The sequence below is a fragment of the Monopterus albus genome, unplaced genomic scaffold (genome assembly GCF_001952655.1).
Source record: "Monopterus albus unplaced genomic scaffold, M_albus_1.0 scaffold8.1, whole genome shotgun sequence".
Classification (NCBI taxonomy): domain Eukaryota; kingdom Metazoa; phylum Chordata; class Actinopteri; order Synbranchiformes; family Synbranchidae; genus Monopterus; species Monopterus albus.
Window position 1 is genome coordinate 312,402 of NW_018127888.1, and position 15,214 is coordinate 327,615.

Sequence of the window (15,214 nt, forward strand, 5' to 3'; positions counted from 1 at the left end):
GAGCTGGAGGAAGTGTCTGGAGAGAGGGAAGTCTGGGCATCTTTGCTTAGACTGCTGCCCCCGCGACCCGGTCCCGGATAAGCGGAGGAAAATGGATGGATGGATGGATGAAATTAGTTGGTAAATACCCTACTTTTACATGTCTTAAAAAAGACAGTTGCTAACAAGTGGCTAAATGAGACTACAGAGGATATCTGGGATTTTTTAATCAGCCTCATTAGTTTTAAACTTGTGCACTTGCAAACTAACTGACACAGCTAGATCAGGTCACATTAAGAGGAAAGCATTTTGTAGAAGAGGTAAGTACTATAAATCAAAGAAGCTGGAAGCTATGATGCTGAAGTCAGGGGACTGTGGTATTTTTTTATAGCCCAACAATAGCTTTTTACTTCTGGTGATTGTATTTGGGCTTCTAAAATCATAAATGTGTTGGCCACTTGTGAAGATTATCATGCTGAGAAAAATGTGTCATAAACCATTGTCTGTCACAGAGCTCATTTTCTGCAGCAACACAAATGCCTATGGAAAATCCCATTGACTTTTTGTTGAGGGAACGAGGGTAATACTAACTTCCAGGTTGGTCTGCAAAAATACCATCCCTATGGCAATCTATGTGGAATGTGTCCTCACACTTACCTCTGTAAGAGTTTATTCTCCAGCGTAGTACCAGTCAAATGTAAGAAGCATTGTTATACTGCTGCCATGCTAGTGCATTCAGCTACTAGGAGAAGTCAAATAGGTTGATTGCTGCCAACTTTAATCATAGCAGCAGTACGGATAATATTGGCGCACTGTGAGATGCGAGTCAATGGACTCACATCCATTTGCCTTCTGATGTTGTTTTGCCTGGGAGAGAGAAGAAGATAAGTTAGTTTGAGTGCATGTGCTATTGGGAAGCAGCTGATGGTGATGGAAGAATGTGTGATTGTTTTATACAGATGCTCACAAAACAAGGTGATCATTCATGGTTGCTGGTTTGTAATTTGAGTACTGGTGGATATAATTGTATGAGCAGGCATGCAAGAGATGTTCTTTTGATGTGTGTGTTGCAGACACACACATGTGACATGTACATTTTTTTTATTTGGTGGATATGTATCCATGGACAATAATTACTTTCTGCTTGCTGCCAGGGAAGGATTTAATTAGTTATCTCGTGTCAGGGTAGATAATTAGTCAATAACACACTCTGTCTCTCATGCACACAAATAAATCAATATGTTCAATAATGCTGAGACTAGAATGTACTAACCACTACTTGTTGTTGCAGGGACAGAAAGTACAAGTACTGAATAACACAGCTTAGAAGGCAATTACACAGGAGCCCTGAGAATGGAGACAGGAACTGAGCATAGTGTGGGTTCTGCCTACCTACAGAGAGAAGCTAATGTTGTTAATTTTGTCAGAATTGCTTCATCAGTGTGGTGGCGCACTGTATGTTCTCCACTCTGTAAACAACGTTAATTATGTTTTCTTCTTTTATTTTTTTGCAGGCTTAAAGTTTGATCAACACACAGGGAAAGGTAAAAAAAAAAAAAATTCCTTAACTTCGAAATCTCTTAGCCCTTTCTCTGCACACAGAGGGAGATAGGATAATTAGCAGGTATCAGACTGTATCTGCAGTGGTGTGTGTGCTCAGGTTGTGTGTATGTGTGTAGATGGATACAAAGGCAGTATTGCAGGGATTTGTAAACCATTTAATTGTTGTCAATGCACAGTCATCAGAACCAGAATCACGTTTATTGGCCAAGTATGTTTATACCTACTAGGAATTTGTGTCCGGTACAGAGGCTTGCAATGTGCTTTTAGGTCAGCAAGAAAAATATGAAAATATGTGCATTTAAAATGTGAAAGAGAATAGTAGGGGCTCCGATTATTCTTTCTTCAGTCTTGACTGTCCGATTGAGTTTGTTCTGTTTGCTGAACCAAAGCAGACAGTGATGGAAGTGCAGAGACTTGATGATTCCTCTGTAGAACTACACTCACCGGACACTTTTATTAGGTACACCTGTACGATTGTATGCACTTCAGTGCAACACTTCTGCCTTAACATTTGTTTATGAAGCTCAAAAAGTTTCAGTTTTTGGTGAAATTGTCATAAATATATTAATTCAATTATATGTTTATTATTGAGCTCACAGTTAAAGGTGGTGTTGTACTGGACTACACTATATTTAGAGGTGTGTCTATATTTTTGTCCCCTGTGGTGCAGTCATTTGTGTGGACGGAAAAAAGCATAGTGCAGGTGGCTTTTGTCCTAATCACACTGAACATAAAATGTGGATTAGGGTATTAGTAATGAACACACACATACACACATAGCTATGCATGTTCTGTGTACTTTAGAACTCAACCGGATATCTCTCCCACCTGGGTTTAATAAACACACGAGCACATCTAGCTGTTGTGTAGACAATTATAGGTGTTTTGTTTAGTTTTTCCCTGTGGCTTTTCTATCTAGGCAGCATTTGATCGTTATGGTGATGGTGAACCTACAGCTCTTTTTGGTCTATTTCAGGCAGATGGAGTCTGTAACAGTTTATGTCTGCAGCCTTCCCTCTGTAGATCCCAAAGTATTTTAGTCCAGTATAATCCCCACCACCTGCTGTCTCCTCTGCTACATTTTAGCCATCAGTATCTTTTCCTCTATCACTCTAATTTATTTTCTATTGCATTTACTTATTTTGTTTTCACAGTATTTTTCTGTGATCACCCCCAGTTGGAGTTTCTATCGCGATGCCCCTCTTTCTCTTAACCTTGTTCAGTCTCGATCTCAATGATCCGTTTCTTTCTCATGGATCTTAATTTTCTTTTTTTTCTTCCCATCCCCCTTTCCATATTTTTTAATGATGATTTCTTTATGTTGCCTTTTAATATTTGCATCTGTCTTATTTTAACACTTTTCAGGTCGCAGTATCCCTCGCTCCGTCCGCACATATACAGGACCGTACCACTCTTCATAGGCTTAGCACCGCTGTCCAGTTCTCTGCTCACTTTGACACAGCACACTTGTCTTTCTGTTGAAATAATGGTTTTATATGCAACTTTTTCCTCTGAGACATGGTTATAGCCTAGTTTATCAACAAGTTCGAGCTTTTTTTTGTCAGTTAACAACAGCGCACTTTGCCATGTTTGATGTGTGCCAGTTTACACTGTTAAGGAATATAAGAATACATATTTATGATTCCTCTGATTTATAATTCCTCATTGAAATGTTTTCCCTATGTATTCTTGTTAGTTTCTTGGTCCTGTTTAGATGGACGCATGTTGCAGAAACAGTGGGAAACAGCTGTGCATGACACTTTAATGTAGATGTGCAACACATATGCAACACATTGTTGTGCCCATTAAAGTCGTTTCACTGGTGCGGCCTGTTTTAATTTGGTAACATGCAAATCTACATTTAGTAAACTCATCTCTTACAGCAGGTCTACAGCAGCAGGTGCAACTGGCTCCTGTAGAAGCAAAACATGTACTAACCACGCTGCTGACTGTACAACTTACATTAATATGGTTTCACACTGAAATGTCTTGGAACCGATTTCGGAGTTTTTAACAAAATATGACAAATGAAGACAGAATCTTTGGTCAGAGACACTGTTTGCCAAAATGTCTTTGAGCATACCTCACAATAAAATGTGTATTGCATTATTTTATTCCGTAATGCGCAGTATGATTCTAATGCTGTACTATTGTTTTGACACCTCAATCTGTTTGTGAGCTGGAAAAAAAAACAATATATGGCAACTTGACAGAACATCAGTAGTCTATAGGTTAGTTAAAGGGATTTATAACTGAAATCATACTAGTGCAAAATGATGTACATGCTCAGAAAACCTCAGTTGAAATATGGAAGGCTCTCAAGGTGCCTGGGGAAAAGGCACAAGACTCTCACTTGCTCAGCTGCAGTTGTTCTATGGCAAATGGTACATGACTACTGCAGACATCCTCAGTGACTATATGCCTTCTCAGCTCTACTCTCGTTTCCTAGACTGAAGCTCTAAGTGAAGCTGGGCTCTTTGTCAGAGTGTTACACCTGAGAACATGACGACATTTCACTTAGTGCGGAGACACATGCATTTGTGACACTGATGATCTCCATAGAGAGAAATTCAGTGTGCTATAATGTGCAGAGCAGAGCACAAGGTTCATTCTTTGTGACAGATTCACATGTACTTTGTGTCCCTGAGTGGCTCACAACAATAGCACTGACATCAGCACCTCAGTGAGATGGTTGTCAGCCATGTGCAGCACAGCTCTGTACCAGCACACAGCTGGATTAACAATGACTGAATGGATTAATGTGTGTGTGTGAGTGTGTGTGTGTATAAGTGTGAGAGTTAGACAGAAACAGAATCATAAAACACAGTGATGTGACTCCTGTGTCAAGTAGGTATTTGATAAAGCCAGATACCTTAAACAGATACCGATAATACCCCGAGATTATCATATTTTGGCTTGACTGCTAATGACATCACAATACTGTACATGGTAGCTCACATACATACACACCCACAGTTCTGAGCAGATAATATCCTCATCATCTGACCAATATCTATTAGCAGTGAGAGTCACAACCTCATCGTCCCTCTCCTCTCTGTCAGTTTCCTTCTCTTCTGCTTCCACGTCTCCCTCTTTCCCAGACACCAGGTCCCCTGTGTGGGACATTTCCTCTACAAATTTTGCTGAAATGACATGAACAGAGACTGATGAACAGTGAGATTAAAAATGTAGGTGTTCACCGCCCTGTGGGCCCTTATGGGGTACATTGTTTTAAGCCGCAGCTAATGAGCCAGCCTCTCTTCACGCCACTTGAAATGATAAGTTTATCAGTTCATTTTTACACTCTACTGAGAACAGACATTCATATAAAAGCAGAAACATAAAGCAATCACATCTGTCATCTTCTATTAAACCAGCTATACTGGGGTGAAAGGCTAATGGTTAAAGCATATGGACTGGCAAATAACTGCAGTATCTATGGTTTTATTCCTGGCTGGGAGATTTTTAAATGTTTTATCCCTCTCTTGCCCATGTTTCCTCTTTCTCTAGACTGTCAACTATCAAATTAAGGCAACGGGACAAAGAAAATCCAAAAACAAAGCAAAAAGTGCATTTTGAGGCTATAGATGTCCTCTAAGCTAATTTTTGGTCAATACAAAGAATATTTTATGGTAATGATGATACTTCTTTCTTTAATTGTCTGATGTAGTTCTTTCGAGAACATGTCCTTTTGTGTACAGTATGTATGACATCCGTGCGATTGCCAGATGGGCCATTTATGCTAAAACTGCATGCCTCTCTTGCTGCAGTAAATTGCTTTGGATTGCTGTTAATAGCTACTTTTGCCATTTCCCTGTGAGTCCAATATTAAAATCGGCAATGATGTCATTCTTCTACCCCTCACTGCTGCTATGTGTTTCTTGGATTACTATGTCTGAATGTTGTGTAGCGCTCTAAGAATGCCAGTAATGAATTCAAGGTATGCAGTTTTTTCTTTTTTTGACTATTCAAAATGCTCCTAATTGAAATGGTGAGAAGACAACTCTGGATAATCAGCTTAGAGATGTAGTCCACAGCTGATTGTTAATAAAGAGGTTCTTAGTGCTGAAACGTCTATTACCACCCCCTGCGATGAGAGTTCACAAAATATGATCCGAGGACAATGGAGGGGTGGGGATTTACACTGTAAGGAGAGAGGAAGCAGCAGGCTGAGATAAGTATTGTATCAGCAAGGGAATGAAAAGATGGCTCTTCAAAAAGAGGGTTGAATAGAGAGACATCACAAAGGGGTTAAACATCTACTGCAAAAATGCAGATTTGAAGTTGGTGGCTGAGGTAACAAGGTGAACTGCACATAGATGTTTGATGCAGGATCTAAGGTTGAGTGTAGGTATATGATGACATACTCATAAATGTCTAATGCTGTATGCTGAAGAGTGCTGTTATAGCCTCAGCTGTAAAATCTACTTGCTTCGTTGCCTTCTAAAATGACCTACAGTATACAACCTGTTCGCAACACGAGTGTTGTCTCTCTACCTGAATAGTAGAAAACAAAGATGTTTACAGTAGGATAAAGGACTTCAACTATGGAAATTTAATTAAATGACATTGCTTCTCCCTTCTTTGTATGGCTGTTGTCTGTTCACTCTGCCTTTGATGGTGACTCTTCAGATTGGATAAAACCACATTTTCATTCACCATCATTTCACCATATTATATTATTCCATTTTTGAGAATGCATTAGAAAATGACAATCCTGGTTGGAGCCCCCATTACCATCTGGAGTTCAGTATGACTAATGTAATGGGTGGGTTCCAATATTTTGATAAATATCAAGCTATATGTACCATATAGTGGTACTAGAAGAAGGTCTTTCAGTTATCAAGACGTGTAAATCTTTTCATATTGCAGTATTACCAGGACAGCCTCTCATGAATACAAGCTCCTGTAAAACTAGAGGAAGTCTATATATAGTGACTACTTTGTTGACAGGTTGCTTTGTGGAACAGAATAATGTGCCTTGTTTCTGACACGAGGTATCATGGGAAACTGGTGCTGCTATGGGTAACAGCTAATGGCTCCATTGTAGGGATAAAACTTCTCCTGACTGCCAGTCACTCTTATATTTTTCCTGGACTGAACCAGATTATATTTGATTCTGCATTGTTAGGAGAGTCTGTGAGGGTTCAAGAAACACATACAGAATTTGGGTGAGTGTTATGAAATGACTGTTCCAGATTAAAACGCTCAACAAGTTTTAATTTTGCAGGTTAATGGAAGATTATCTCTGTGATTCGCATGTATGTGATACAAGAAAGTCACAAGCCTGGGACTAGGGAAAAGCTAGTGTGGCTTTATACCTGTCAAGAAATAGACTGGCACATAACCCCACCTGTAAAACTAGAACGTAAAAGTTTTTACACTTGTATACAGATAAAACTAACTATAATGTGTTAATTTTTTAGATTAAATGATGGATGTTGTCTATAACTTTATCACCGCCTTGTCTTTGACCTCTGTGATCCACATTTTATGGCACTATTAAGTGGAAATACAAAACATTACCCACAAGTAATGCTGATAATATCTTTTTTCAGCCCTGAGTAGTGTCTGCAGGTGTTTGTTTCTTTGACTGCATACAGTGCAAACAACATTCACTGTTAATTTAAAGTAGTATAGCTTGATATATCTTCTCATATGAAACAATCTGCAGTACAGTAATTAATGTCCAACAGTTTCTTTAAACACACAACAGTCTGTGTGCAGCTCTCAGTATGACGTTTTTCATCATTTTCATCTGGGTTAAACTTATTTTGAAATTATTCTCTTCTATCCTACTCTTTGATGTGCCATGAATATAATGTATGTTTGCTACCTCTGCTCTCCAGCCAGGGATAGGTCTACTTTCTCTTTATATGTGTAAAGTGAACAGCTGCCAGCCACAGGAATGAAAGAAAAAGGGCACAGCTAAAGTCCCACTGCTCACCATCATCAACGGTACTATCATTAATCATTACACCTTCAAGCATCTGAGACCTGCAGGATATAAACTGTGAGCTGGGTTCAAAGGGTAGCAGCAATTCAGTATGGACTTACCATTATATAGGTCATGGCAAAATGACAACAGCCAGGTGTTTGTCCTTAACAAGGTCAGGAACTGTTGCTATTTTCTCATTTGAAGTCAGTATTGTACCACTTGCGCACACACATCCTTAAATAAACTACAGTTTGTCTTTGCAGTGTAAAAATATCTGATTTTCAGCACAAAAAGTTGAGATTTGGATCGTTTTGGTCTGATCAGGGTATTTTTTACAGTGTTCGATCTTTACGTCCACGTAATCTTTTCAGTCCCAACCAGCGGTTTGTGGAAGATGTGGGCAAGCATGAGAATGAGCCCCCGGGCTAAGGCAGCGGTTAATGTCGTGGCTAATTTAGAAAGTGTTGTGTCGGAGTAATAAGAGCAGAGAGGGAACTGCTGATACATATCACACACAGACTGCCTGCCTCTCTGACTATCTATTGGCACTATACTCTTGATCTATTTGCCTAAACTGAGCAATTATTCATTTTAATTAATGGAAAGAAAAGATGTGCATGGAAAAAGAGGAGCATACTAGTTCTTTATAAGGACAGACAAGAGATAGGGAAAAAGTTTGGAGAGATGGGGCTGGGACAGGGGAATCAAACACTTGTTTGATTGACAGGGAAGTCGGGGGTCTAAGTTTCTCTACTTTGGCATTTGGACAACAGGAGGAGTGCAAAATCATGAAATAATATTGCATGGGCCTGGGATGGAGAATGCGGTCTGAAACTTGTTCCATGAAATAGGTGAAGAGTTTATTTTGGGTGAAAAGTTTTGTATGCAAGATGACTAAGTTGTAATCTTAGAAAGCACTAAATTTGGCCTGCAGAATTACATGCTCTGCTTCTGTATGTGCACAGGCAGTTTCACAGTCCCGTGAGAGCTCTTCAGAGCCAATTAATGCATCATTTCAGAAATACAGTGGTGACTAGGGGAAATAAGTTTTCTTATTGATTGACATTCTGGAAGTAAAAAGGGTTTTGTGTGCCAGAAGCGGCACTCTTGAGCAAGCAGAGAAACAAGATCCAACCACCTGGAGTGACTGTCATTATCACAGGAGCTATGGTGAGGAATTGGCACGAGCTTGTATTGATTTCTGCTCAGTCTCTGTTGTAGTTTTGGCACACAGACTCACAACTACATCACCACACATGTGGAAAAGACCTTTGGTCCATTTCTCTCCTCTTGACTGGTTTCTAGTGCTTCTGATCATAGCGCCCATGCGCAGAAAATATTGCATTCTTTGCTGCAGGAGAAAATGAATGTGTTCTGATGTTATCTGTTATTCTGGAAAAATAAAATTACAGTAATACATTTGCTGACTGATGGACAACAGTGTTTCTCAGTTCTTGTTTTTCGTTGCTGTTTTAGACGTCATCACAATCGCTGCTGCTATGATTTTTGTTGCAGGTTCGGAGAGATGACAGGTCTTTGTGTCACTATCAAAGGGTGATGTAGTGCTGAAATATTCTGTTTTAAATCAAGCAACACAAACCCCTCCTTGAACATCAATGTGAATAACTGAATTTTGAGGTAACTGTGAGGCTGTAAGACATCTGCTAGCATGTCAAACTGTATCTGTACTCATCTCCTTGAGAAGAACTCATTACTCAGCATGGCTGCAGTCTTGTTTCTAATTTCTTTTAAAAGGTGAAAGCCACTGGATATGTTTTATTTACACATCTGTGAATTATTCAGAGGAAGTGTTTCTAGGCTGAGTTAGCTAGCTAACGGTCTTCCATCTGCGAATGGCTGAATTATTCTAATGATCCCCCTTTTTCCTGTATGTATTAGTGTGTGTCTTGAGGTTTTACTATAGCTACTCATCAGAGAGTTTCTGGACTGAGATTGTGAGGATTGTCTCAATAAGTTGCTGCTTTTTTTTGAGACTTGCACAAACAGGCAAGAACTCACGTCCCAAACCAGATTCAACTCCCTGCAGTGATTTGCATTGTACGTGCATTTCATATGATTTCAGAACAATCCCTCCCTGCATTTTTTCGTCTTACCCATGTAGCACCTGCCTCGCTCTACCTAGGAGGGGCACCAGCTATATGGGTTAGAATGAGGGGGTGCTTGGGTCCGTTTAGTTAAAGTGAAACGTAATAACCCCTACAACCTACAGTAAGGACTCATACTAAGATGGTTGGGAAAGGAAGATAGACCCAGAGATGGTTTTAAACAGTAACACATGGCTTAGGCCGGCCTTATTAGACGAATATAACCAAAAATGACCTCCTGCGAGTGAAAAAACCTGGTGCAGTAAAAGAAACAATACTAAAGGCAATAAAGCAAAGTCCCAAGATTAAAAGGTAGGTTTCTACCAGCTAAATGAAAAGTCTGTGTTCCCTTGGTTAATTAGTAACAAATAATAACACTGGCACATGCCCAGTTGCCCCGTTCACTTATGCCCTCTCCACTCTTTTTTTTTTCCTCTCTCTTTCAGCCCCCCTTTCCCGGGCTGAACCCATGATTGAATTGACCTCTATTTCCTCCCATCTTTTATTCCGTCTCATGTCTCATCCCTCAATTCTTCCGCCTCTTCTCTTTTCTCCCTCCATTTCTCTGCCCACTCCTTCATCTCTACTTTGAAATGACCACAAGGCAAACCTTATCAAAAGGCACTTTATGAGGTCCTCAGCATTTTCTCAGGAGTGTTTTCTTGTGTGTGCGCTTGTGAATGAACAAGGCATTTTTGTCTCTAACTGATCTTTCTGCCAAAGAATCCAACCTGTCAGATCTGAAAGGACATTCAGACAATATTCACTTTAGAAATATCTGACTCTAGGCAGAATTGATGTCGCGGGTTGGGAAGAAATAAAATTAATGCAGTGTAGGATGGGATTCAGCAGAAATTATTTGACACAAAAGTGTTAAGTGTATGGTGTTTTTGATGCTCACTTTTCTTTTCGTAGTTGAGAGAGTAGAAGTATTCGACTTGGACTTTGGCCAGCTACAACCGGGTCTCTAAAAACAGCAGTCATCAGTCGTTCAGCACAGACTCCCTCCTTACTCCTCCGAACACACACACACACACACACACACACACACACACACACACACACACACAAACACACACACGTGCACTCCCTCCTTATTCTCCTCTCTTCAAGCCTCCAAGATTCCCTTCTTACTTCCTCTGATCTTCTGAACATCAATTCTTTATTCCTCAAAGCAAAAATGAGGGGAAGGGAGATGACAAAATGAGAAGACAGATGATCTGCTATATATAGAGCCAGTCTTGTGCTGCTTCCCTTATATATCTTCTCCTGGCTCCCCCAAGACATGGGATGCACCTTTGGTTTGCGACTGGTAATGCAAATTTCTCTCGTAACAGTGCTCTCAATATTCAGTGGCTCAGGGCTCATATTTTTTGTAAATTGTACCAGGCCTCACGGTGAAGGGTTGGCAATGGGAAGGCGAACACACTCACAGATTGACAGCGAGGGCAATGATTGCAGGTGGTCTTTCAGGGAGTGCTGTTGCAGTGGTAAACCATCCTTTGTCTTCAGTTTGAAAATATAACATTATTAGCTCAGCCACTGAAACAGTTCACAGATCATCATTAATTTTATTTTGGAGAAGGTCACATTTTAACACACAGTTGAACAACAGTAACATTTCCCCTATGATAAAATACTGTTAAGTGTGCATGCATGTTTGTTACACTTAGTGCCCACAAACAATATCTATCTGGAGTGAGAGGGACATATTGATGTGGTCTACAATGTAATATCCTACAAGTCCGTTCATTCATTTTTCTCCTGAGTGTTCCTATAAACTGTGTCACAGATTTTATTTTCTCCTGGCCCTGGGTTTCACTATTGTAAAGTATAGATTCGAACCACAGAGAGAGGTCACCCATAATCTCACTGTCCTCTTTTTATGTCGTTCTAACTCATGCGCTCTTTCTCTCCCTTCTCTTTCTTTTTTCCGTAAAGCATAAGCTTTTTAAACAGGAATTAGCACCTTTTGATTGACTGATCATTAGTATTACAACACCCAGTACATCTGGCCTATTTGTTCTTACCTCTATCAGATTATTATACCTGCACATATAGAAGAATGATTCATAGACAAGCTTGACACAGCTTATTTTAACAGTCTGATAATATGTTTAACCCAGTGTTTTGCATTCTATTCACTCAGATTTACATAGTTTCTGCTCAAAAATAAGTTTGGCTTATTGTTGCCATGTATGTTTGACTTTTGCGGTGCAGAGAATGATATTAGAAGGCTGTTTTCAAATTCATATGCTGAAAGATGACATTTATCACATTTACATTTAAAGATGACATTTATCACTCATTTTTAAGATCTTCATCTTGTTAGTTATTTAAATTTTTAAGATCTTCATCTTGTTAGTTAAATCTTATCACATTTCCCTACTGAATATGTACGCAAACATCCAGTGGCCTATAAAATCCCATTAGGTTGTTATGGGTTTGTGGCACAACCACTCACACACACACTTATTAGTTTATATCTAAGTTCTTCTATTTGTTTTCTGTTGTTTGGTTTGCTTTCTGCCCATCCTGACAATTTTGTGAGAAACTGCCAAGTTTTGACTCCCACAGTTGGTCCTCCTACATTCCAACTTGTTAGCATAAAGGTATAATCACATAACGTACTGTTTGGTGAACTAGATATAAGAAAATGAAGTTGGCTGGAGTTTAAACAGACAAACAAATGGTTTTGTTTACTTCCGTCACCCAGAGGCCTATAGGCTGGAATGCCAAAGGCAGATAATAGCTGTCCCTGGCGCTGTTGTACATAGGCCTAAGTGCATTTTTATTCATTCATAATATTGCTCTCTTTTTTACTTTTTTGCACTCACTTCTTCTCTCTCACTTTGATCATCTGTCTCACTCATCACCATATCATCAGTGCATTGCTGTGTTCTCTTTCTTCTGTGACTGCAAAGTATTGCTCTCCCTTCTCATCACCTTTATGTAGTTTAATATTCACAAAAGAGAGGGAGGGAGAAAGGAAGGAAAAATCATACAGCTTATGTTATTGCATATATTTACATCAAACCAAAGGGTGCACTAGTAATCCCCCCTACCTCCAACCCCAGACATGAATAAAGATTCTACATTTCCACATGGATTTTTCCCTCTTCTGTCTTTCATGTCTTTAGAGTAGCATAATTTTAAACATTTTTCCTTTTTCTTTTTAGATTAAATGCCAAAATATATGCCAGTGAACGCACGGAGAGACAAATTGAAACCATGAGACTGTTTCTTTTCATGCTGAGAGCAAAAGGAGGGCTCTGTTAGCCTAGCTGACATTCCACTTAATTTGATTCATTACTGTATGGTGATGCTATTGTTGTGACATCAGGGAACTGGTCCAGTTGTAAAGCTTTGAAATATCCTGATGGGGGATGGTACAACCAACATGTTATGATAAATTATGGCTTTAGTTTTTTTCCTTCCCCAGCCCGAAGTGCAAATTGCCTGTACCACAATTTCTCACTATATTTGTGAGCCAATTGTTGACAGTTAATTGTGAAAGCAAATTGCTAGAAAAGATTTAGTCTAGCCAGAACCAAGCCCCACAAGGTTCATAAAAGTTGCTCTCTGCCAGATGCATGGGCTGAAATGCATCATGGGTTAGTGGACTTCCACTTACATAACCAGTTGTGGGCTATATGGTCAAACTTCATAAGATGCCTACAGAATAAAACAGCACGACTCCTTCTTTGGATCATTATAATATAAAGTACCTACCTTTAAACAAAATGTTTATATGTTCTCTTTAGATCCCATAAAAAGACAAACACCCTATTAGTTCTGCTGAAGACAAAGTTTGTAAAACAGCTCACAGATTTATAGATTCATAAAAAATAAATTATTTTCCTAAAACATTTGGCTACTGTAGCTTTGCTTGTCGCTCAACCAGGAGAAAATAGTTGTGGACTCTTTTAGTGGCAGATTAATACGCATTTGACACACTCGTGTTTATGGTAGCAGAGAGTTGTACTGCATGTGGCATTGAGTCAAAATAAACTACTAGGGTTGTGCTTATGGAAATGAAGGAACATATCACCCAGTGCAATACTGATGTGTGTTTAATAGGTTTTTGATAACAGTGGAGCTCTGGGGCACCAAGAAATCAGATACGTCAAGCTTTGGGCACAAACATAATATTTGTACTGTATATATTTTATGTCCTACAATATATGATAAGTTGGCTTGTTGATTTATGTGCTTTTATGGAGTTTGTGGAGAAAAATACTGAGTGCCACCAGACACATCTTTTGCTAGAATAATGTTCACTGGGATATGACAAAGCAGAGCAACAATATGTGGCTGTGATATCGCTGACATATGAATGTACTCAGATGGAGAGCGAAGCGCAATCTGTCTGTGTGACTTGGTGTTGTATGACTCACACAGTATGCATACAGTATGGACAACTGGTCACTTTGTGGATTTGGCCACAACAAGTTGCTCACTCATACTGTTGTGGGTGAAATGCTTAATGGCCTGAGATCATTTGAAGTAATTAGTTAAGAATGCCTCATCTAAAAAAAGAGAGATTTTGCTAAATGTACTTCTTTATTGATGTTACATCAAGCATAAGGAGTAATACTGCACCGTGGTAGTAATCAGTTTTTATATTCTTGTCTCTTTATACTCGGACCATTATTGACAAATGTCCTGAAGAGAACAATAAAGATTTGGCCTTCTTGTTCAGACCAGCCCATCTCAGCATCCGACAGACATCTTTTTCCTAACTGATGCTTTCTTTCTTAATGATTTCTACACAACTGGCTGCAGCTATCAGTTGACAAATTACTGTATATATCCAAACAAAGCCGCATCTGAGTTTACCCCACACACTGGTCTGCTCCAAATCTGACTCGTGGCTTGTTTTTTATTGCACGTTTTAAACCTTACAAAACACTACCACCTGTTTGTTTTTTTTTTTTTGTTTTTTTCTCTTTCAGTTTTTGGCTTTTAGGGGTTTTTTGTCTTTTCTGTCTCTGAGATTGTACTGTCTACCTTCCCCCATGTCTCTTCGTTCTCATACATAGGAGTGTAAAGTGGGATAAACAGATTCAAACTAAGCTGCCCAGAGCCTCTGGATGGATCTGAAAGATATACTGTAAGGATCCTTTCGACTGGCATGAGGAGACTGGATTCATTCATCATGCTACACTTTCATACACCACAGGTGATTTTAAACTTAGCCATCCACCAGCCTCATCTTCCAAACCCCAGCGTTCCTGTGCTATAAATCTTCTTCTAGCCACAGGCTACTGGGTGCAAAACAAGGTGACACTCCACCCTGCTCTCGCCACCACTGGAGGTGGGAAGTAGAGCGAGGGAGAGAAAGGTCAATAAGTGGAGAACAGGGAAGTGAGAGAGTGGGATCGAACTACTCAGTTGTCACAGTGGGAGGTAAATCTTTGATGTAAATTCTGTTAGTATTTGGCATGTAGAGACACAGCTCAGACATGAGTGAAACCCAGAGTGGTTCTCGACACCTCAGAAAGAGTCTATCCTAACTGGAAATTCAGGCACATAGGGACTGTACCACTCAGTTACTAGGCTGCATAAATGAGGGTATGAATGAGAGCTGTTGTAACAATATAAAATGTGTGTCCTTTAGCCGCTGGGG

General features: G+C 39.6%; 1 protein-coding gene across 2 annotated transcripts in view; it reads left to right on the forward strand.

Moving 5' to 3' along the window:
• Positions 1–15,214, forward strand: part of igsf11 (immunoglobulin superfamily member 11) — a 95,602-nt gene that overhangs the window by 34,527 nt on the left and 45,861 nt on the right. The window contains exon 2 of one of the 2 annotated variants that reach the window (XM_020586259.1): positions 1,494–1,523. The exons of the other annotated variant lie outside the window; for it this stretch is intronic. Within the exon in view, the coding sequence (XP_020441915.1) occupies positions 1,494–1,523 (30 nt within the window). The remainder of the gene's footprint in view (positions 1–1,493; positions 1,524–15,214) is intronic. 2 annotated transcript variants of the gene reach the window in all.